At 33.4% G+C, this 25,607-nt stretch overlaps 1 protein-coding gene across 3 annotated transcripts; it reads right to left on the bottom strand.

Moving 5' to 3' along the window:
* Positions 1 to 1,491: 1,491 nt before the first annotated feature.
* LOC144959712 (intraflagellar transport protein 43 homolog) lies at positions 1,492 to 25,552 on the bottom strand. Of its 3 annotated transcripts, XM_078892395.1 has the most exons (10): positions 25,274 to 25,552; positions 17,981 to 18,082; positions 16,985 to 17,055; positions 15,389 to 15,427; positions 13,327 to 13,431; positions 8,695 to 8,741; positions 6,661 to 6,733; positions 5,893 to 5,968; positions 4,428 to 4,490; positions 1,492 to 1,811 (listed from the first exon to the last, which is right to left on the bottom strand). In XM_078892395.1, the coding sequence occupies exons 1-10, from the start codon at positions 25,310 to 25,312 to the stop codon at positions 1,692 to 1,694; spliced, it is 735 nt and encodes a 244-aa protein (XP_078748521.1). In that variant the 5' UTR covers positions 25,313 to 25,552; the 3' UTR covers positions 1,492 to 1,691. The 3 variants fall into 3 exon arrangements, with proteins under 3 accessions (XP_078748521.1, XP_078748527.1, XP_078748535.1); XM_078892401.1 differs by lacking the exon at positions 13,327 to 13,431 and having other exon boundaries at positions 25,274 to 25,431; XM_078892409.1 differs by lacking the exons at positions 13,327 to 13,431; positions 15,389 to 15,427 and having other exon boundaries at positions 25,274 to 25,432.
* Between the last annotated feature and the right edge of the window lie 55 nt (positions 25,553 to 25,607).

Raw genomic sequence — 25,607 nt, forward strand, 5'->3', positions numbered from 1 at the left:
AAGCAGGTCCATATTTTATGGTACCAAAAGAAAAATCCCTATTATTTGAGAGAGTACGCACAATTCTGGTTCCAGGTCTAAGTTGGTTGTAAAATGAAAGGAAGAGAGAACAATCCTACCTTTTTGAAGGATGTGTGTATCTAGAGTTCTTGACACAAGAAGCTGCTTTATCTTTGCTCCTGTTTGTGTTAAATTTTTAAGCTGATTCTTTCATTTATTTGGATTAATAATATAAAAGAAGAGGAGGAGGAGGTGGTGAAGTCTTGTGTGAAGGAAGAAAAAGAGAAAAATTTAAACAATCATGGTCGTAAGGAAAGAAAAATTCTGCTGAGAGCAGTCAATCACCATTCGAAGAAAAATATATATTTCACATTATTTTGTCCGTGTGTGTCTTTCAATCGGAAACAAAAAAAACTAAGGAGGAAAATAACCAACCGAAGTTTTGCGTGTGTACATCGGTCGCAAAATAGAATGTCTCTTTTTACATGTTACATATTGCTGTTGGTCATGGACACATTGAAAAGCGCTTTGAGCATGATTCATGGATATTGCGATATATAAAAGCTCAAGTTTTTTGGGGGTTTTTTGGGGAGGGGGGGGTGTTTTCATTGAAAAGCAACCTGCATTTATCATCTCATGAATTTAATAGGTTTTAAAAATTGTAGGAATAAATGATCAATCAACGAAAAACCTCCATGATCTGTAAATTGGTAATATTGGTAAGCAGTTTCTTTTTTCGTTGGACAGTTATTAAAACTTATTAATCTTTGACTAGCTATCAGATGCAAAAAAAAGTAATATTCACTGTGGTGAATGGGTGTGCATTGTCATCTGTTGCCTTTAAAGGCACTGATTTCATTGATCGGCAAGCAAGATTTTCATTGGATGCTTTCTGCTTAAACTCAACACTTGGTCCCAAATTTTCTGTTCTTTATAAGAGTGCTCCACTCATAATGGATAAAGCCAACCAATCTTTCAGATCTGATGGTGTTGGCTTTATCAGGATTCCACTGTATTCATGCTGCACAGGAAGTAGCAATATTTGAGATATGTAGCTATGTGGTCTTGTGGTATGACACTCGCTTTTGGATTGGAAGGTCCTGGGTGCGAGCCTTGCACGGTGCATAGTGAAGTCTTTGGAAAAGGCTCTTTACTCACATTCTCTCACCGTACTCAGGTGTAAAATGAGAACCTGGCCGTTAATATCGTTGTCTATCGAAAATATTGTAATATCACTTAACAGGTGTCATGTCTCGTTCTACATGTTATATGTTGCTATTGATCATGGACCCATTGAAAAGCGCTTTGAGCATGTTTCATGGATATTGCAATATATAAAAGCTCACGTTTTTTTTCGGAGAGTGGGGGGAGGAGGTTGTTTTTATGAACAAATTAGTGATTTTCATTGCAAAGTAACCTGCATTATCAACATCACATGAATTTAATAGGTTTTTTAAAAATTGTAGGAATAAATGAAAAACCTCCAATCCAAAATCTTCCAATTCCTTTTATTAAACATGTTTAAGAAATATTTCACAATCAATCTGGTTTTCAAAACTTTCATTATCAGATCATTTTTGATTCATCCTCTTGCAACCCTCTTGCATACATATGTACATAAACAAATTTACCCATAACGAAACCACACACAGCCACTCAATAAATTTTTTTTAAAATCACAAAATACTATATCACTGTTCCGCTTCTGCAGCCTTCTCGTCATCATTTAAGATATTGCTTTTCTCCCACTCTGTCCGTAACTCAGACGAAACTTCTGTGAATAATCGATCCCAGTCCCATGGTTTGTCATCCTGGGTATGAAAAATAAATTAAAACAATTGATTGACACAAACCTCTAAATAAATGAAATGGCCTTTTTTATAGCCTACATATATAATAGATGGGGTTTTTTATGTCATAACTTATTCCTGTCCCCGCAGTTTTTTGCGGCCGCAAATTTCACCCCCGACAGCAAAATGACGCAAATTTTTATTTGGCAGCAAAAAGCTGCAATTTTCACCGTTTTTAGGCTAAATTGACGATTTTTTGTTTTAAAAAACAAACAAAAGCTATGAAAAATTGTGAAAAGACAGCGACTTTCAATGCTAGCATCCAAAATTGGCACTAAATAATGGACAAACATGTCTAGGCCTAGCCTCCCACCTGAAGAGCTCTCGTATCCTTCATCCCATAATTCCATTTCCTTTCATCTTACCCCCTGTCTCTTCACACCTCGCACTAACAGAAACGGACGTTGGCTAACGGTTCAACTTAGTTCAAGAGAAAATGGATAAATTTCTGGCCATTAAAAATTAAGCTGGCAGAAATGTAACTGCCCGTCAGCATCACACTGAGTTTGCTGGATGGACTCATGTGAGTAGCGAAAAATTATTTTGCACTCCTTGCAATTTAGTTTTAGACCACTCGAGAAAATCTTCAGTGGAGGTCCACAAAAAGTCAGACAAGCACCGAAGAGCAGTGGACAGGCAGTCGGAGGAAGTAACGGGGCCTTCAGCTAAAAAACAAAAGACAATTGGTTTTCTTCCACAACCCCAAAATGCCCTATTTGTGTCAATTTTTTTTACCGTACATGTTGTTTTAATTGTTTGATTTTTGTAAAATTATTGGCAAATGTTGCTATTTTGATGGAAAATTTTACCATTTTTTATGGCAAATTTTGGCATTTGAAATGGCAAAAAAACGCGGGGACAGCTTATTCTTGAGAGAGGGTTCACCCTTGTTGGCTTTCTTCCATTTCCTTTATCCACAGCAATGTGTTTTTCTATTTTTGTCCAGGAATGAAAATATCTGATTTTGCCAAGACCCTTCATATAAATTGAAAACGTCTGTACTGTTAGCCGTATTTTCCATTCCATAGGGTCTACTGAAAATCATTATTGTATGTTGATATATATTGTTAAATGGCATGAGAATTTTGTGTCTGACCTTATATCTGACTTTACACATGTGTAATTTGCTGTCAGTATCGTTTTTGCTCTTCATTTGAGGTCTTACCATTTCCTAAGTTCCTATCACCCTTGATAGGTACAAGTACTCTAGTCTTTAAAAAGTTATCTTTATTCTTGCTAGATGCTGAAATGTCATTAAAGTCTCTTATTTGCTGTTTAACTCCCAATTGACAAATCACGAAATATTCTGTTTCAGCTCCAGGTGCTAGTGCTTTAGCTACAAATGCTTAAGAATGAAATACTGCTTGAAGCTCAGAATTGTACACCTATGGGATCTTGTGTTATAAACACTCAACTTTGGACTGACAGTTGAGACTTTGGAAAAGGTTCTTTACTGACATTCTCTCATTGCACTCAGATGTAAACGGCGTTGTCTGATTTTTAAAAAATGGAATAGCTTCTCACGGCTGCCATGTTAATCTATTGGCTTTGGACCCCTTTTAAATTACTTTCTGTGGGTATTGTGCTACTTAAAAGCTCAATTTTGGGGGGTTTTCTTTGTTTTGTTTGTTTTCTTGTTGACTTTTATTTAACTTTGTGAGTATTTGTATGTCCCTTAAGTTTTGGCCTCAAAAGCTGTCAATATAATAACAAAAATTAGATGAAGAGAATAACTTATTAATTGTAAGAATGCTTGCAAGAAAAGTATAATAACACTCGTCCTTTCAAAACTGGACCACTGCAATTCTTTGTTGTTCAGTGTTTCAATTGAAAATATGAAACATCTCCAAAACAAGGTATTAAATAAGCAACACTAATTGCACAATTGAAAAAAAAATGGGAGACAGCAACTCAACTTCTGCAAGAACAGCATAGACTACAATTAACCCAATGTATCCATTACAAAATCATGTATAAGTGCATGCATAAAGTATTCTCCCGATCTACTATCTCTTCAATCACATAATAGATCATTTCAATCAAATCAGAACATTCTCTATCTATCTATTCCATGAAGCAGACTGAAGATTGAGGGGCGTATTTTTCATATGTTTGGTCCAAGTTTGTTGAAATGTTCAAGTTATATTTTTTTTTTAAGCGACAAAAAAAAAAACCCAACATCGATTAAGTTTAGATTTTAACATTTACTTATTGTTTTCCTTGATTTCAGGGGAGAGGGGAGTTGTAAAACTTGTTTGTACGTATGAAATGTAGGCACCTCAGACTCAGTCTTTCCATTGAGGAGTGGTAATTGTGCAGTATAAATAGACATTACTTGTAGTAACATTAGTAAATTAGATACATGTAACCATAACTAGATTATCCAATCTATAATTGGACACAAAAGTCTAAGTAAAATTACAAAAGTTAAACTGAAAGAGTGAATTCTTTTCAATTTGATATATACCATTATGTTCTTAATAAAATGGAGTATATATAAGTATAAGGGTTTAGAACGTACAGTTTATGAAAAGTTTCTCAACACACCAAAGAGCACCAGGAAATTAATAGAATTACCTCAATCAGATCTTCTAATGGTGATAACGTCTTTGTCAGTAGCTTTAAGTCGATATCATTATCCTGAAAATTTACAGTGCAAAATTTGAACACATGTTCAACAAGTAAGGGAAAAAGAAAAAATCAAAAGCAATAATGACAACAATTTTTAGTGGATAAATGACTGTTACTAAAGTAGTCCTTCAGGCTATAAGGCCCATGAAGCCAGAGTTTATCCCAGTTTTAGTCATTTTAAATGGACAGTACCGTTTGCTTACTACCCATTACATAGGACATTAGTTTATCGCAAAATACTTTCCATCAGATCAAACTCAATTACTAAATCATTGCTGGGTGGACGAGGTATCAAAATAAAATCCCTACTGCACCCAGGATCAATTCCAGTCCATCCATTTGTGAGGTGAGTGCTCTACACAGAGCTAACACGACATCACAATTGTTATTGCCACTACATATTGCTTATATATGTCTCCTATCCAATATAATAATATAGTCCAAGCTAGTCTCAAACATGGTCATTGGACCGATAGTGAATTGTGCTTGGGCACACAGTATGTGAAACCCATTCAAAGTATATGATTAAATAACTTTCCCTGAAATTTAATAACTTCAAATGACAACATATATACTAATGTTTCAACTGGTACTTATTGTGTGTTTATTTCATGTTTTTGCTCTGCATGTGAGTGTGTGTGTTTGTGTGTGTGTCTGTGCTAATCAAGAGTCCCAAACTGTTGTAACCGTTTTTTTTAATGCAGCTCAGTCTGAAGCATTGAGTTGTTGTGAAATTGAAATTTTAAGTCTTTTATTTCACCTCATATCAGAAATCTGGGAGCACTCTAGACTGAAGTGACCATGCTTTTTCCACTTACAAATCGCATTATAAATTGGGTGAAAGAATATTTACATACTTCAGGCTGAACCCTGCTTTATTCTGACGTACCAGAGCCCAGCGTCCACTATTTACTTGATTTGTCAGAGATATCTTGTTGAATCTGGGGCTGGACTTTTTGATTGTACAACAAATAAATAATTCTTTTTATTCCAATATTCATTGTCCTTATACCATATCATCTCTGTTAGGCAAACCAACCCTAAATAGCCCCCCCCCCCCCCCCCCCCCCCCCCCCGTGCAAGAACTGGGTTTCTTTCATTACATTAAACACTGCTGCTCGCTTGGTGACAGCGTTGTCTGCCAATAGTAAAACGTGGCATCTATCTATGACCAATCAATAAAAAGGGTGACCATCACTTCGTGCCATTTGTTTTACACCAGAAATGCCAGATGCACATTATTGCATTTCTTCAAGGATCAAGGTCATTGGCTAGTCATAATTTGTTTTCTATTCAATGTGTCTGTAACAAATAAGCTCACCCTTTGATTCAATTTTCTACACGCACGAATAACAAAACAACAATTTTTTTTTTAATGTATGGAGATTAATAATATAAACTTTAAACTCACTAAAGTGAGAAAAGCTGCCTGTCTCAAAAGATCATTGTCCAATTCCCTGTACGTAGCAACACGATTCACTGCCACACTGAAAAGACATTTAACAACATTTTAATTGTAATTTTGAAACAAACAAAAATATTTAAGAAAACAAAATGAAATATTACAATACATTACCTCATTGGATAAGTGCCCTTTTACATTTAAATAGGATCAATAAATTAGAAAATTACTTTTCTTTTCCCAAGCTTTTAAAAAAAAAATAATTTTCATGTATTTCATTTTTTCCCCTGGATTCAAAGCTTCAGACAGCACACTCGCTCATTACATAGAGAAAAGATACATAAGCAATCATATTGATTTTCCAAGCTTTGTTCTTCAAAAGGAATTTGAACAAAGTCCATTATGATCATCTGTTTGTATATGAATGATTAAAGCATTTCTTTATAATTTATTTTTTCAAAACTGCATCACCCAATTCTAAACGTTACATATAAAACATAAGTTGTTAGCACGAAACCATTCTTGCAATGATGATGTGTTGTCATTTTCAAATTACAAACATAACCTGAATCTGTAACTTTGATCTCTCAGTGATAGGAAGCATATAAGGCTCGATATTCGCCAAAAGCTCTCTTGAAAGGAAATGGGGGGGGGGGGGGGGGGATGAACTGTCCTTTTGAACAATATAGATTAACTTTGATCCTTGATATACATAGACAATTCTATTGTACTCGTTTTCAGTCAAATATTTTTAAAAAGTGATCAGCTTTTGCTTACTTAGGAGCAGATGCCACTTTCCCTGACATGTCATCCTCTTGTTGTTCTTCGAGCTCGGGAATTACAGGGATATCTGTAAGATTCAGTTTAAAATGTCATTATAATCTGTACAAATATTATTAATACACACACACACACCACACACACACACACACATATATATATATATATATATATATATATATATATATATATATATATATATATATATATTATATGGGGACGAAGTGGCAGAGTGGTTAAGGCATTGCACTGTGACCCAGAAGGGTTTTTTTTTTCCTTGGGCAAGATTATTAACCCCCAATTTGCTCACTTGGGACAACATGGGTGATTCCTGTTGACATCATTGACATCAGACATCTTGTTTGATGAATTATCTATATTCCTTCGTGGAATGCCTATGCGACGATATCTTATGATGTCGTGGCGAAAGGGCATAATTTTAAAAAAATTATTATTAATATACCTATAATAAGGTGTCGTTGTGGTGCGGAATTTCAGTCTTAGCCTCAAAACAAGACTTAAACTAGGTTCTAAGGGTTCAAGCTCACAATTAGACAACATCTCATAAATAAGCCCTAAGGAAAGGCAGTTTCCTCACATTCTAATGTTCAATCTGAGACAGTTGACAAAATTGGAGGTGTCTCTGGTTAACACCAGCCTTATTTTTGACCAAAAAATCCTATAAGAACCTAATACAATGGAACCTTAGTATAACGGGTCCGGATATACAGTAACAGACACCTGGTCATAACAGGGGTCTGTAAAATCCCTGTTTCTGCTCCCTCTTTGCCTTTAGTAAAATTTACCAGCTATAGCAGGACTCTTAAGAGCCTAATCGGTTTTAATAGGGGAGCAAAACCCACTCAATATCTCCAAGTACAATGGATTAGCCTACATTACGCTCAGCTAACCTACAACTAAAGGAAACTGAGAGCTAGACTAGGCCTAGTCCATGAATGCTCTCTCTGTGTGTGTGTGTGTGTGTGTGTGTGTGTGTGTGTGTGTGTGTGTGAGACTATAGGCTATTTACTACTCTATACTACATCATTTTATATGGTGATTTAGGCCATTTGGGTTATTTCCCTTGAAACTCGGCGAAAACAGAGAGTTTGATCTGGTCCCACCATCACTGTTATTCTGAGGTTCCACTGTTTCATTCTATCTATGTGTGAAAATCAACAAGAGATTCTTCTTTTTTTAGATTTTAATCATAAAGCACATAGAACATGGCATTTAATGTGAATGGGCGCTCTATATATGCAGTTAAATTTTAAAAAATTCAGATGTGTTCTCTTTATATCTGTGTGAATTTTTTTTTTACTTGTTTGAACAATTTTCGTGTGGAATCATGATTTATTGTTCACTGGTGATGTAACTGAACAATAAACTGAATAAATTTACTAACAACATGTTGAACGATTGCTGTGTAAATATCATGGAGGTGACCACTTAAATGCCTGGTGGCCAGGTGACATAAAAGCTTCCCCATTCAATGATCTGAACTCCTGTGTGGGAGGACATTTCCAGTGCTTTACAATGATACAATGATCAGTATGCCCTACAATGTGCCATTTATTTCCAATTTTGGAGATTTCTTCAATCTGGTATTGATGAATGAACCAGATGATAAAAATCGATACAACGAAAACTTCAGTTTATGTCGTTTAAATAACCACAATGATTCTCAATAAACAAAAATGAATATAACAGCTTCAAAAAAAAAAGGTCAAAATAATACAAACACCAAACGTTTTGGGTTCAAAACCTTTTTTAAGCCAACAACAACAACAAAAAAACAATGAAAACAAACACATTACTTAAAAACCAGATAGATGGAAGATAAATATTTGGCACGTCATTTCTGTAATAAGATCTTGGAATGTTTACATTGAGGATCAATGATGGACAGCACCATTAAAAAAAAATGTTATCATGTTTTAAAGATGACCTTTTTAACCCCCCAGACTTTTCACCATGCATTCAGTCTTTTGAGATATTCAATTGTGAATGAAAATGAAATATTGTTCTTACCCAAATCGGAGTCATCATCTGACTGAGCTGTCTGCTTGAGCCTCTCACTGAAATGACATTAATACCATTTATCTCAATGAATAAATGAAATTTCTACTACAAAGACCAGCTTATTTACATAAGGTGAGATATATCCCGTAAGGAAAAAAAAGCATTGTATCAGGGGGACAATGTAGAGGTAATTATAATTGAATGTGAAAGAGTTTTAAAAAGAATTGTTTGTTTCATTAATTAATGGGTCCATAACATGCAGCAGAAATAAGAACTTATCGACTTGATTTTTTTAAAAATAAAAAATCTTGATTCTCTACAACAAAAACAAGTTCACCGCTCATGATGATGATGAAGTAACAAATTCAATTAAATGAATGGATAACATTTCTACTTCTATTTAGCTTGGATTACATTACAACGACCATTTTAAATATGATATCTTTTTTATGGTTCATAAACATATAATTTAGTTCCTCATCTTATTTCTAAGTAAAGTTGTTATATTCCACAGTCGTCCACATCACTTCACACTCACGGAACTAAAATGATTGAAATGAACTCGTCGTAGTATTGCATTATCCGTTGTATTATATTTTATTCTAATCATGATATAAAAATGAATGAAGGCTTCTTCGTGGTATATAAATAACATTTCAACATTTAAGAGCTATAAGCCAAAGGGAATATTATAGTTGACTTTAAATTGCAGACATATTGATAATTCTCATTCAGATAAGTTGTTTTAAAATTATCTTAAGATGATCAAATTCAAAGATGATAAAATCTTGCTGTTCTCTATGATTACGTACCACAAAAACTTAATTTTGATAAATCTTATTATAAGCTCAGATCATAATCTTATATACTGCCTTAATTTGACAAATTAAACAGCAATAAGATATATTGCTTTTCATTTTCATTTTTTTTTTTTGGAGGGAAACACACCTTATTTTCCTATTATATCGGAGTGGTGGATTCATCGTTCGAATTTATAATCAGATGATCAGTACATTAATTAACCCTTGTTTCCATCTGCACTAGACACAAACTAAACCCGTCTCATGATTCATGACAGATGCTTGCATTTGCCCAACCCATCCTCTAGAGAAAATGAAATCATTTTTTTTTAAATTCTAGTGGCAAAACAGCTGACAATATCCAAAATCATCAGTGGTTCTTCAAGCAGTCAAAGATGTCACTAAAAGTCATTCAAAATCACAAAGAAAAGAGGCTTCCATAGTTAGGTGGTATAAAAGGTAATGAATATAGATTAGAAATAATATGGGTAAAACAGAAAAGTGAATATAGGCAAATTGGACGAAATAACAACAAATTATTTTACCGATGGAACGTGAAAACAACCATTTTAGAAAAAGTAAGATGACACATTTATCACCAAAACATATATTGTTTTCCATGACTAAACATACAGCCTTATTTATATTCATCAATTGCTTGAAGTCAGTGAATACCTGCAGTTAACAATTTCTACTGATGTCCAGAATTTTTTTCATTATTACTAGATATTTTCATTCTATTATGGCATCTGACACTTATGGGGATATTCGATAAACTAATTAAAAAGCATTTGGGTTCAACCAGAAGAAATTTTTCTGTTCTGTCCAAAAACCATTAAACAAAACCGAAAAAAAAGTCTTCCCACCTTCACATATCAATCTGTAGCCACACATAAAATCCAGGGATCAATTTTTACCGTAAGCAGGACGAAAAAAAAACTACATAATATAAACTACACACATTACATGTTATGCAAGTATTGTTAACTTACCTGTTACTGAAAACAGCTATTAATTTATTTGACAAACACTACATTCGTATACCTAAATACCTAAATGTTTGCCTGGCCTGGCAGCAAGTTGAATGAATGCTGGACCACTCTAACTTTCCATGTGTTTGTGATTGAATCATAATTTCCAAAAATTTCTAATACAAAAATTTTACCCAGATCGATCTGAGTCGAAGACAGGGTGACATATAAGAAGCATACATTTTGATGGAGTAGAAAGAATTCATGGAAAAGCAAAAGAAAGGAAAGCATTCTCAATTACCAACAATAAAAAACATATTTTATACCATGAATTTAGTCTTTTACCATCTGGGAGAAGGTTTTGTCAGATTAAATGTAGAACTAACAAGTATAAATCAACGTTCGTTCCATCAGCAATAAAAATTTTGAATATTTCATATGGTACAGAAAAACCAAGGATTGATTCGTTGACTGATTAACTGATTAATTTATTTAATGTAAGATTAACTGACCAATTGATAATGGTGATAATTTTTGGTGTCGAATTGCCACAATCGTAACAAATTGAAAACGAAATGAATATGTTTATGTTGTGTATATCGCACGTGTGAAAGAAAGAGAGGAAGAGAGAGAGAGAGAGAGACAGAGAGAGAGAGAGAGAGAGAGAGAGAGAGAATGAGAGAGAGAGAGAGAATAAGTAAGAGTGAAATATCTGTTCAATGTTACAGTTATCGCTTAACGTTATAACAAGTGTAACTAAATGACAAATTGCCATATTTATGGACAATAAAGATCTATTATTATTATTATTATTATCATCATCATTATTATTATTATTATTATTATTATTATGATTATTATTATTATATTATAATGAAAGCACTTAAGACCACTAATGAGATGAGAATGTCAAATGTAAAGGTTTTCACAGTCTCATATGCATAAAAAGAGCAGATACGTCGCTTTTCCTTTGGAAAGCAAGGTAAAATACTGGGTTGTTGTAAGATTTGTGATTATCAATTTATAATGCAACAATATACCATACAATCTGGACGATATAAACACCAAACCCAATTAAACAAGATAGTATACAAATGCCACGTCATAATATGCATTAATAAATAATAAGAAACAACTCACTGCAAAAGAGCATATAGTGTAGTCAGTAAGAAGTTATCTATAAAGTAAATTTATGGTTAAAGTGTTCCACTCCTTTATGTGTAATAATCCATTATATTCAGACATTTTTTTTTTATTCAGCCTTTTTTGTGTGTGTGTGTTTTAGTCAGATTCCCTTCTCTGTGGACCACAAAGGAAATATAGATAATCGGTGAAAGAAATGTACAACAACAACAATCACCAAAGCTTGTTCGTGCACCCACCTATTCACACCATATATTGCAAGTATTCATTCCAGAGTTTTTAATTCGGTTTATGTATGAAAAGGCTTTCCCTGTGTCTTCTATCCCCCTATGTCTGTTTTCCAACTTGCTTTCCGTCTTTGTCTTGGAATGAGATTACTTGGTTTTGTCCTGGCCTGGTCGAATATCCTGGCTGAGAGGGAAACAGTCAAATGTATAGTTAGTTTTGGGAAATGATATTTTTTTTCCTTGAACATCATCTCTCTGTTATGCACTGTATTATGTTTTGTTCACATGTTTTATATGATTTGTAAACATTTGAGTGTCTTCTTCTTAGTGGGGACCTGTTCTTAACGTCAGGATGAGACATTTAGCTGATCTCAAACTAAGTTATTTGATGGTGTGCTCTTGAAATCTTCATCTGTTTCTTATTTGAACCAATTCCTCTTGGTCTTACCTTTTCTTGGTTACTTTAATTGTAATTCTAGAACTTTTTACTATTGCATTTTCTTCCTTTTTACTGGCGCTGATATGACCTTAATGTGTTGCAAGCGCCGTAAAACCTTTTTTTAAAAAAGGCTTTCCCAAGGATATCATGAACATACGTTGAGGGCGAAGGATAATTATATGACCTCCTACAACTGACCATTTGTAGTCACACTATTAATTGTCTATAAAACACAGTAGAGAGATAGGGAGGAAAGTGGTAAAAAAATAATGAAATTATTTTCTTTTGAGACCATTTCGTTTGAAAACCTTTTCTGTGAATGACCTCTACTTTGAATATCATTAACAAGAATTATCATTAAAAGTGCCTGAAGACAAAACTATACTACTCTCTCTCTCTCTCTCTCTCTCTCTCTCTCTCTCTCTCTCTCTCTCTCTCTCTCTCTCTCTCTCTCTCTCTCTCTCCCTCTCCCTCTCTCTCTCTCTCTCTCTCTCTCTCTCTCTCTCTCTCTCTGCTAAAGAAACGTGGTGATTTCAGGCAGGAAGATGAATAATGGCACTTTGTGGAATTCTTGTTAATGGTGTTTTAGTAAAGATTTGAGGGTAAATGATAGTGTGATAAGATAGGAATAAACAGAACTTATTGAACCTATATTTTATACAGCATTGAAACGTTTAAAAACCATAATGGCCCAATATGAAAAAAAAAAATATTATTATACACCTTGACCGTAAACAAACCCCCTCCCAAAAAAATATCAGTGAGCAACAACAAACACCCCATATAAATATCACATCATATACTGCATTCTTTATCATTTACTGTTAATCTGCCTTCTTCCAGGATACAGTTCCAAGAGGCATAGTAGGATATGATATGGTGAAGAAAGATGGCATACATTTTTTACACAACTTAACTAGCGTCTGTAAGAGTCACAGGTGCTCAGCATATGAATGCACACACGCCCTTCAATCCATGATACTGTGCAACCCACAAATCACAGTGGTTAACACATATGTACAAGTGTAGATAATGAAGCACCACTCGGAAAAAAATATTACCGAAACATCTTGTCTTCATCATCTCCATCATCATCAAAAAACTTTTGTTGCATTTTAACACGCGGTTTATCCTCATTAGGCTTTCTAGCACTGAGCAACAAGTCTCTGTTTAATATACAATCAAAAGATTCTAAAGAAAACATACTAAGATAAATACAAACAAAATAGGAATTAATGTTACGCAAATATTCTTTTCAACTAAATCCAGTGAAATATATCATTGTTTCTTTACCCCCAAAAAATCAATGCTTCTAATGGCCCAATCAAGTCTCTGTAATCTGAACAACTCGGTTTGAAGTGATTTGTTTGTACTACAGAATTGGAAACTAAAATGAGCATTCTAGATACATAGAAACTCTCAGATATTAGAGTAATGTATGCCAAGAGCATTTTGCACAGAAAAGGACAGGAAATCATTCATCTCAGAATAAAAGCAATAGAGAACAGGCTGATATGTTTGTTGTTTTGTGCTGTTTTGTTGGGGTCGTGTTTCATCTTTTTTACTTGTTTTTATATCCCTCTTTTGTTTGTTTCTCTGTTTCCACATTTGTGATTTGTTACCCTTATAATAATAGGCCAATTTGTCTCATCCTCGCATTGTAATGAGAGAGAAGGATAAGCCAAAGACACTGTTGCTGTTTGCAAAAGAAATATTGCTTACATGACATCACTGCTATCTACAGGCAAGGCATTGCACCTTGAAGGACAGTAAGTCCATGTAGTTATGGCATCAGATGGGCTGGTCCCACTCCGAATCTGGTCTACTGTTTATGTTATTAGTCATTTTGCAAATGCTTGGTGGAATGTTGTCATGTCCATGTTACTATGATATCAAGTTATTGAACTATTATTGTTATATTTTGTACAAACTTATTTCATAATTAGGCATTCCGGTCCAAATATTTTCGAATTACAAAGCAAAAATAAAGAATCATCCTCATAACAGAAATTTCCATATTACCGAATGACAGATTATAGAGGCGTGACTGTTGATAATAAATAAATAAATAAATAATTGAAATTTCTAACAAAAGAGAGAGGTGAAAATATTTTTTAAGCACAGACTCAAAACATACAACAAAGTGAACATTATTAAAAATTTAATGTCCTCTAGCTCTGTCTAACTGATCACTAGCATATATAGTGAAAATATAAATTTAGACTATAAAGTCTGTTTAGTTATTTATTAATTTTTTGTTTGAATTTGTATATGGGCGGGGAGAGGGGAGAAGGAGAGAATATTTCTTGTTAAAATGCTTTTACAATACTTATTTTATAAATAACTAATAATCAAATTTATGCTTTACAAATGATTTTCTAGAATTGTTGAACTAACCATCAGTCAACAAGCACCAAACATCATCCACTATTAATGTTAGCTTTCAATACCTTATGTGAACATGAGGAATCCGTTATAGACTTAAACATTGTTAATCGCAAAAAATCAAAACATTAAAATAAACATCATAATAATAATAATAATAATAATAATAATAATAATAATAATAATAATAATAATAATAATAATAATAATAATAATAATAATAATGATAAAATCAAATAATTAAATGAATACAAAATATATAAAATGATTATGTAAAAGAACTAATTGCATTAACTAATTTCAAATTCTGAAAGAAAATTCCATTGAAAACACATGCGTCGAAAGATTACAACACAAACGTTAAGTGTCTCAGAAAAATATCATTAAATTCAAACCAGCATAATCTTTAAACATGATAGAACAATTTTTTTTATTTAGACCCAAAAATGAGGGTAAGTAAATAGTGGACGAAGAGATATATTCAACAACCTAACAAAATTTTAATTAGGGACAGATTTATTGATGTTCAGTCAAACTCCACCAAAGTATTTTGTTCTCACAAAAAATGCAATTTCAACAATATCAACATAGTTTTTCTTACAATTAAAAAGTAAAACAAGCTGTTAAGTTAATTTCTATATTGGCACGACAGCTACAATCATTAATATTTGACAAATGATTTTCTTTTGCAAATTAAAAGAAAAAGTTAGTGAGACAACAAATATAAGAAAAACTTACTCCTCCAAAGTTTCAAATCCTTCACCTAGTTGGCGGGTTCTGAAATAGCATGCAAACTTAAGCACAAATATTCAAATAAAGACAAACATGAAAAAATCAAAGGGATATTGCTACATCTTGGGAGGATAGATGCACTGACATTACAATTGAATAATCTAATCAATACATACAATAAAGGAAGGGAAAATACATTTTTAAATTAAGCAAAACGATGGCAGAAATGGTCATATAAAAGAGCTAATAAAATTTCAACAAAACACATTCTTTAAGCAGCAAATAATCTAAAAAAGTCATTCAGATTTTGATGATGCATGCAAACATACAAAAACAATTCTAAAAAGGTGGAAGTGTCTGTGAATGTTCCAATATTTTGATATGGTTGTTGACATGCACATTTAATATTGATGTAAACGTACCAAATGTTATATTGCTATGTTTATAGTATCCGGACTATTTAGGTTTACTTGTTTTGTGGACTTTTTTCCTGGCTATCTATTTACGTCAAACATCTTCAATAGCGATGACAAGAAAGTTCAAAATTTCAAGATGCACTGCAAGTGCTATATTAATATTTTTAATGTTATTAATTTTCCACATTTTGTTGGGGTTTTTTTTAAGAAGGAACATAAAGAATTTTAAGGACTTGAAGATAATCCAAAACGTGCCCATTGAATAATTTTGCTTCAAATGCATGCTCCTCAAATTTCAGACAGGTGACGTAATTACGCTGTAAAAAAAGCCAGCTCATCATAGTTCATGCATGCATGATTATTATCAATTATTAAAAATCATGCTGAGGTAGATATTGATTTCGATATAAGTAAGCTGTATTGGACAGTGCAATAGAAAAGTAGGAGAAGTGACAGTAAATCACAGTTCAGTAGTTCATTGAAGCATCTGACGCACAAGAAAATGGTTCTGGTTCAAATCCATGTACAATCTTTACATCTATCAATATTTGGATAGCTAGGTCCGAAGTGCATTTGGTCTACAATGTTATTTCATAGTCAACCCTCATATCTAAAGGGTAGCCAAAAAATGTTACCGTCTATTTTCGTGCTACAGAATCATGATAAACTAAGACTAAGAGTGACAATATTTGAGCAAAGGCTCTGATCTCTGAAGAACTGCTACAATATATAAGACCGGTATCAATTGCCTAACCAAAAAAAAGATAGAAGAATAGGCACACTTCAGTTATCTTTTACTTATTCCAATTACTGATCTATGTAGCTTGATATTTTATATGTATTACATCTTACTAATGTATCTTCAATTCTTTTAATGACATCCATATGACTAACGAAATAAAACGTTTTTATATTTTGAAAAAAAAACAACAACAAAAACAAACTTACTGACAATAATTCCATTGCTCCAAAATTTATCATATATATTAAAATTGCATTATGTAAATATGACTACCTAGCACTAAAATTAGAACTCATTGGCACTTCCCTTTTAAATAATTTTTAAACCATTGCAAACATTTAAAGAAAAAAAAAGATTTGGGCCTTTTTCTTTTTACACTGCTAGAAAAAATGAGAGCAAAATTTTATACAATTTCAAATATTCAAAACATACATTAAGACCTACCTAGGCTTTCTTGCTGGTGCCTCTTCTCCCCATCCAGAAACTGCTTTGTTTGGGCGTCCAGGAGGTCCATCCTGCAGAGAGATTTTTAAAAAAACCCACAAACGTGCAAAATATTTTTAATATATTTGGCACATATACAGATTCACATATAATCTATACACCAATGATCAATGGACTGAAAACACATTTTGAAATAGGTATTGATCAGATAAGGGGGTGAAGTGGATGAGTGGTAAAGGCATTGCACTGTGATCCAGAAGGCACTTTCTCTTTTTTCCTCAAGAAAAGTTATTAACCCCCAATTTGCTCACTTGGACAACATGGGTAATTCCTGTTGACATCAGACTCCTGTTTCATGGATTATCTTTATTCCTTCATGGAATGCCAAGGCGATGGGATCTAATGGTGCCTTTGTGAAAGGACATGATTTAATAAGGTGAGAGTGAGCAAACTTTGCACTTTGGAAATGACAATCTAGATTTAAGAATATTGTCATTGACAAAGAAAACTGAACAGATACATTGTGTATTCCTACTTCTAATGACAACAAAGTGTACTAAAATCACTATCAAAAATATAAATGAAACGCGATTTAGATTTAGAAAGTGAGAGCTAAATAGTAAAAGAATTTATTTTTTTTAAAGTGGGAGTGGGAGCTAATGTTAATCAAGTCTGGTTTATTTCTTGATCAGAGCATTTCTTGTAATAATAATAATAATAATAATAATAATAATAATAATAATAATAATAATAATAATAATAATAATAATATAATATAATAATAATAATAATAATAATAATAATAATAATAATAATAATAATAATAATAATAATAATAATAAATAATAATAATAATAATAATAATAATAATAATAATAATAATAATAATAATAATAATAATAATAATTATAATAACACCAACAACCAAATGATCAATTGGCACATTTTAAATCTAAATTTAAAAACTTTAAATAAAAAATATTGAAAATTCAATACCGTATTCTTTTTCTGCACTGTTTCTTGCATAAGTTCCTCTTCTTCCACATTGGCAGCAGGGGTTGCACTTACAGGAGCTGCTCGTCTTCCTGTTTTTGCACCCTGAAAGTGTGACATTGGATGAACATCAACTCAGTATTGTAATAGTACATACGCTCAATTATAACCTATTCTTCTTCTTCTTCTAGGTTCCATGCCTGGTCCAGGCTTCGGATACTGCATGAATTATCTCTCTCCATTCCTCCCTGTCTCTTGCTTTTTCAAACAGCTCTTGGATTGTTAGGTTGGTGAAGCCCTTCAGTTGGTCTATGAGTGTTTTTCTTTGTCTCCCCCGGGCGCGTTTACCAGGTATTTTTCCACAACTTGCCAGGTATTCATTCTTATCTTTCCTTACTATGTGTCCGAAAAAGGATAGTTGTCGATCCACTATTAAGGGCATTAGTTTCCTTTGTTGGTATGTTTGTTTTAGCACTTCTTCGTTCGTTTTGTGTGCAGTATACGATATTCTCTGCATCCTTCTCAAGCACCACATTTCAAAAGCTTCAATCTATTAAAAGCTTTAACCTATTATAAAGTTATAAATTGATATTTTAAAAAGACATTATTCTAATTCTTCTTTAAAAAATTTAAAGTTTGAAAAAAATAAAAGAAAGCTTATCTCGATAATTCATTTCTGTATCTGTGCCAACTGTCATCAAGACTGAAGGAGTCGCACGGTGTAGTTTAATATTGACCGCAAGTTACCAACTATCCTTTTTCCCATGCTAATGTTTCATTTCATTTCAATCAGTAGTCAGCTTATCAAGAGGCTCTCCTGTAGGGGAATTCTTAGACACAGATATTGCGCTTTTGATTTGCAATGGTAAAATTTGAGTAGTTCAATCAACATAACTTTGGACCATTCATTCTACATCCAAAAGTAATGTCTCACATTGAATGGTTTTTAATGATAATGGCCCACTTTCAATTTTTCTCTAGAAAATTAAGTAAAAATGAATAATTTGTTTTTACTATTCTCATTTGACAAAAATTATACAGTGCAACCTCTGGATAACAACAACCCCCCTGGATAGCGACATTGACCTCTGGTCCTGATTTATTTGATATATGTTATTAGTAATTTTAAAAAAACAAATAGCGACATACATAAAATAAAATATAAAAACTATTAGACAATGAATGATAGACTTGGGAGAAATTCCGTAAGCTCCTCGGTCTAGCATCTTCTTCAATTAGTATTTTCAGCGTGGATCTTTTGTCAGGTGTTTATTTATTTAATTTGTCAATACATAAATGGTAGTATTTTAAAAACTAGAACGAACCTTGATATTTGATAGATTAGTGAAAGTGTAAAATTTAATAACCATTGTTTTGGTTTTCTGTCACCATTTTGTTGTTGAAGTATTAACAGGTAGTGCAAAGCAGTACAGGGTTGGGTTTTTTTTTTTCTATTAGGGTTAGCTCGAGGTAAGAGGGTTTTTTTTTTCTATTAGGGTTAGTTATAGGTCTTAGTACAGTAGAACTCGGAAATAGCGAGTTCGACGGGTCCACTCCTGATTACTCGCTATTTCCGAGTTCTCGCTATTCCCGAGTTGCCAGGAAAGGTCACTGGGCCGTACAAAAATATGGAAAGACAATGTGTGTGTGTGTGTGTTTGTGCCGCGCATGCGTGCAAATGACTGTGTGTGGATAAAGTGGGGTGAGGGCAGGGTTGAACACGGCCTTCGTTAACTACGTAATGATGGCCACAGGTTGAAGTTGATCCGCCCCTTCCATTTCCATCAAGATTTCGTGTATGTGTGTGTGCGAGTGTTTGTATGCACTAGGCATGTTTGATGAGGTTAGCAAGCGCATCACTCAATCACTGACCCACTGAAATGATGGTTCCACGCTCCCCTCTCTCGCTGATCGATGCTGCGAAGTGAGGCATGTTGCACAGCCGTTTATTACACTAGAAATCTTTCACTTTCGCCTCACCCCCCAATGGGAAAGACCCACCGTCGATGACGGGGAGACCACCGTGTGGTTACGTCATAACAGATGTCCAGAACGTGAAAACTGGCCTATATTTATCCCTGCAGGTAGAATGCACCGCTTGGATTTCATTGTCAGTCAGGCTATAGGACAGATTTCGTAAAATCGTTCATTTTTACACTGCAATTGCTGACCATACACTTCTTCTATATTTTTCTATTTTATATGGATATAACGGCCACATTTTCATCTTCAAGACGCAATTATTTTCATTGATATCAAGAAATGGTGAGTATACTTTATTCTCTCTTGAAAAATGTATATTTTTCTATTTAAAATTAACCTGAAAAATATTTTTAATTGTTTAAAAAATTCAAATTGATGTTATCTGAGTTTTGTTACCCTAACACATGGTAGTAAATATAAGAGTAATAATCTACTTTTAATATAGCATTTATTTCAATGATTTGTAAAGACCGGTTTCTGCACAATGAATGTGTAATCACATCTTGTCTAATTCTTTGTTGGCTAACAAAATAGTCCCGAATTCAGACAAACTCCTGAGACATAAGAACACGAGTCCAATTGTGATGATAACGTTATTGTTGTTGTTGTTTTACGGCGATGATGATGATGATGATAATGATGATGATGATGATGATGATGATGATGATAGCGCAGTAATAGTAGTAATCGTAGTAGTAGTAGTAGTAGTAGTAGTAGTAGTAGTAGTAGTAGTAGTAGTAGTAGTAGTAGTAGTAGTAGTAGTTGTAGTAGTAGTTTTAGTAGTAGTAGTAGTAGTAATAGTAGTAGTAGTAGTAGTAGTAGTAGTAGTAGTAGTAGTAGTAGTAGTAGTAGTAGTAGTAGTAGTACACACACACTCAGAGAGAGATGGGGGGGGGGGGGGCGGGAGGGAGCGTGTGTGTGTGTGTGTGTATAAAACTCATGTACGAACATTTTTAGCACGGAGCGATTTTTATTGCTTGTTCAGTCAAGTTCTCATGATTTCTCTGTGAAAATTGAACTTTGAACCTATAACTTTCACACCGATTTGCCATTCCGTCTTCACGATTCACACCTTCCCTCGATATTCTTCTACCTCGCCCATTGGTACATTCAACGGGCGTGGGAAAAGAGGGTAGATAGATATATTATGACATCAAAAAGCGATGTGATCAAAGATGGCGGATGATTGTGTAACATCAAAAGCCCGGTGGACTGCGCTACAAGGCCGAAGTTTCGAGGGGATATGTGATTTGAGTGTGAGGGGCTTATTTGAATTTGCCGATGACCGACTGGTGGACGATTGAAATTATAATTGTCCTTTTTCAGTAATTGTAAACATCTGATTGGTGCTCCATGGATAGAAATCAGTTTGGAGGTCATGGGATGAAATTGCTGGAGAGATGGAATAAATTTGATATGAATTGAACTTAATTTGGGGCGTTGTCTAGGTGTTAAATAAGACTCTCGCAGACCGGTGATAAATCATTTTTTTTGGCCGCAAATGATACAGTAAACTTCTTTCTCTATCTTATTTTTGCTAAAAATATTTCAGAGTGGGTATATAGGCGGATTCCATTTTGAATAACGCGCATTTAGAACTATATTTTAAAGGAAAATTATTACGTTATTATTATTAGCAGGCATCTAGGCGATCACTATCGTATTATTACTAACAATCAATAATATTATTATAACTCTTATAATTACAATTATTATTATTATTATTATCATCATCATCATCATCATCATCATCATCATCATCATCATCATCATCATCATCATCATCATCATCATCATCATCATCATCAGCATCAATAATAACTAATGATTTTTTTCTTTACTCAGATGAATGGTCATACTGAAAACAAGCATTGTCTCAATGCAAATGGACTCTGTCGAATAAGCTGTGAAAGGGCTCAAATGAGAGTGGTTAAAAAACATTTCATGCAAACTGCTCCAGAATTAGGAAGTTATTCCACCAGTGAAAAAAAGAAAACAGAACGTTGGTTAATTAGATTCTGTTTCTGTGAAATGTAACAATCAGCTGTTCCTTACAATAATCGTGAGGTTTTGCGTATGTTAATAAAAAGTATAAAAATGTGTTAAGATCTAGACGTCTATACAAAGTTCAAAGGAATACTTAAACTTATCTTTACCTATGATTGTCAATTTATTTTAAAATAACAGTTCATTTTGATTATCTGATCATTAATCCTCCCCCCCCCCCCCTTCCCATCTTTTTCAATGCGTTTATCACAATTTTTTATTGTCAAAAAATGGATATTATTTATTTTTTACTATTATCATTATTAATAATAATAATAATAATAATAATAATAATAATAATAATAATAATAATATAATAATTATATTATTATTATTATTATTATTATTATTATTATTATTATTATTATTATTATTATGAGAGAGAGAGAGAGAGAGAGAGAGAGAGAGAGAGAGAGAGAGAGAGAGAGAGAGAGAGAGAGAGAGAGAGAGAGAGAGTGTGTGTGTGTGTGTGTGTAAGTTTGTGTGTGTGTGTGTGTGTGTTGGTGTACATAAAACTAATTTATGCAACGTTTTACCACGAAACAATTTTCATTTTCCCACCTCAGTTTTAATCTCTCATCAGTTCTCTCTCTGACAATTGAACTTTGAACCTATAACTTTAACACAGCTACGTCATTTCATCTTCACGATTCGCACCTCACCGCGATATTCTTTTATGTTGACTCGTGGTACAGTCAACGGGGTTGAGAGAAGAAGATAGATATTGAGTGACATCATCAAAAGCGATATGATCAAAGCTGGCGGATGGTTGTGTAACATCAAAGACCAGTGACTGGTCTACAAGGCCTATCATATTCGTGGGTATGTGTGATTTGAGTAGGAGGAGCTTTCTTGACTTTGCTGATGACCGAGTGGTGGACAATTGAAATTAGAATTGTCCTTATTCAGCAGCCAATTGGAAATGGGCAATTGTAAAAAGCTGATTGGACGCTCCATGACAAGAAAGCAGTTTGAGGGACTTGAAAGGAAATTGTCGGAGAGCGTGGAGTGGGGAGGAGTAAATTATATTGAATGAATTGATAGTAATTTGGGGCGTTGGGAAGTTAAATAAAACTCTCGGAAGCAGGTGATGAGTCAATTCTTTGGCCGCAAATGATTCAGTAAAATTCTTTATTCTTTCTTTCTTTCTATTTTTTTATTTCCTTTCTGTCAGAGTGGGCATATAAAGGCGAATTCCAATTGTTTTTTAAAACGGGCATTTAGAACGATATTTTAAAGAGAAATTATTGCGTTTTACCAAAATTAGCAGGCGTTTAGGTGATAGCCACTACATTATTTTCATGAAAATGATCATTATCATCATCATCATCATTATTATTATTATTATTATTATTATTATTATTATTATTATTATTATTATTATTATTATTATTGTAGTTATTATCGTCTTATTATTATTATTATTATTATTATTTATTATTATTATTATTATTATTATATTAATTTATTGTTATTATTATTATTATAGTTTAGATCTATACAAACGTCAAAGGAATGTATATGACATATCTTTTCCTAAGAATTGTCAATTGCCATTACTAAAACCAGTTCGTTTTGATCATTTGATCAACAAACCCCTACAATTCGGTGATTACGCATTTTTTTTATTGCTGTCAAAAAAGGATATTGCTGTACAGGTGAGCGGATATCTCAACAATGCTTCATTACAAAACGACTTTGATTATATATTTCTACTCTGTGAATATTGATGATTATTGCAGTATTTCTCATTTATTTGTATAAACTCAGATAAATATGTAATTTTTGATTATATCGTTTGAAGTAATTAAAATTTCTGACCCATTTTTATGGTTATTTCCTATAAAATCTAATCCCAAATGATCTACTAAAATTATATCAAATAAAAGTATGTAGATCACTAGTTATGACTCTAAAATATCTTATTGCAACATCTAATAGCATCTTTACTACGCCACTTTGAACTTGAGAAAAAAATCATCAAAATAGGAAAAATTGCTCAGTCTCCCTTTCGGCACAGGCCGTGACTCACCATCTGTTATGAACTAGCGTCCGGCAACATTTACCTGTCGAACTAAAGTGAACGCAGTAAACGGCTGTGGTTGACATGTTGGCTGCCAGTGCTTACCTCGCGCGTCGCGTGTCACCACATTGGGTGAATAATTGACCCCCACACGCACACAAACACACACACCCAACCCCCACCCAAATTTGTTTCGCCTACTATGTACTCTAGACTAGGCTACTATGTAATATTACTCGTAACGAAAAATAAGAAAAGAAAAGAAGCTAGGCTAAAAATATTTAAATCGCCCTTGTCTGGTGTTTTGCTTTACTTCATTCGAAGTCCTAGGCTGGGGCAGGAAATGCTCGTTATTTCCGAGTTGACCTCTTTTTCATACTCGCTACTTGCATGCTAATTTTATTGACTCAAATAAGAGAGAAAAAACGGGGATTTAGATTTTACTCGCTATTTCCGAGTACGTTACTTTCATGTTCTACTGTAATAGGTAGTATGATTCCAGCCTATAGACAGGTGCCAATTAGCCATTAAAGTGAATCGCTAGTAGTTTGGGTTAAACTTTCTATATAACAACACAAGTGACAATTTCACATAATCACTGTTGCATTATTTTTCACAGTATCTGACAAAAATTATAATTTGATAAAAATTACGTCATTTTAAAACTTTTGTAATTTATTTTTTTTCAAAACAGAGAGCAAAAATAAAATAAAAGGCATCTAGTTAATTCATTTATCTATGTCTATGCCAAATTTCATAAATACTGAAGCAGTATGTTAAATTTTGGCCGCCAGTGACCAAACCTCTTTTCTCCATGCTTAAGTCCCGTTTCAATCAGTATCTAGTCAGCTTATCGAGAGACTGTTCAGTCGAGACATTCCCAGTCACAGATTTTTAGCTTCTTGCAATCGTAAATTTTGATTAATAAAATCATATTAACTTTGGAACTGTTTATCCTAGATCTAAAAGTAAGGTATCATATTAAATGGTTTTTAAAGGCCTATCTGTCTATGTAAAAATAAAAGACAATTATCGATTTTTATTTTTGAAAAATATATCTATTAATTTTTTATCTTTGAACAAAAAAATCTACAGTTAGTCATAGTTATAAAACTAATTTTCCCAGGATTAGTTAAATGAATATTTGGGTTGTTTTCCTTAGCATTAGGAGCTTAAGGAAGGCCTCCCATGGGCTTGTTTTAAGAGATTTATAAAAGTGTACAACAGACAGAAATTAGCAATACCCGTTTAGGTGCTGAACCGAAACCAAGATCGTCGTCCATTTTGACGCTTTCAGAGGAATGCCAAGAAACGTCAAATTAAAAATAAGAACCTGCGGTAACAGCATAAATCTACGACTCAATACTTTCTTAAACAGATAAATTTATTTAAGTTCCATCACCAGAGTTATTGCTCCAATAATTTGTTTTCAGTACAAATCAACTTGATCTTGCATACGAAGAATAATTTACATAGACAACTGTGAGCAAGAAAATGAATAGTTCGATAGAGCCCACAGTTGTGACCTCCCCCCACCTCACAATTATTCCTTTACGCATGCTCGGGGTTCAAAAGTTC

Source organism: Berghia stephanieae, chromosome 1, assembly GCF_034508935.2.
Source record: "Berghia stephanieae isolate SIO BIC M18660-M18661 chromosome 1, UCSD_Bste_1.3, whole genome shotgun sequence".
NCBI lineage: Eukaryota > Metazoa > Mollusca > Gastropoda > Nudibranchia > Aeolidiidae > Berghia > Berghia stephanieae.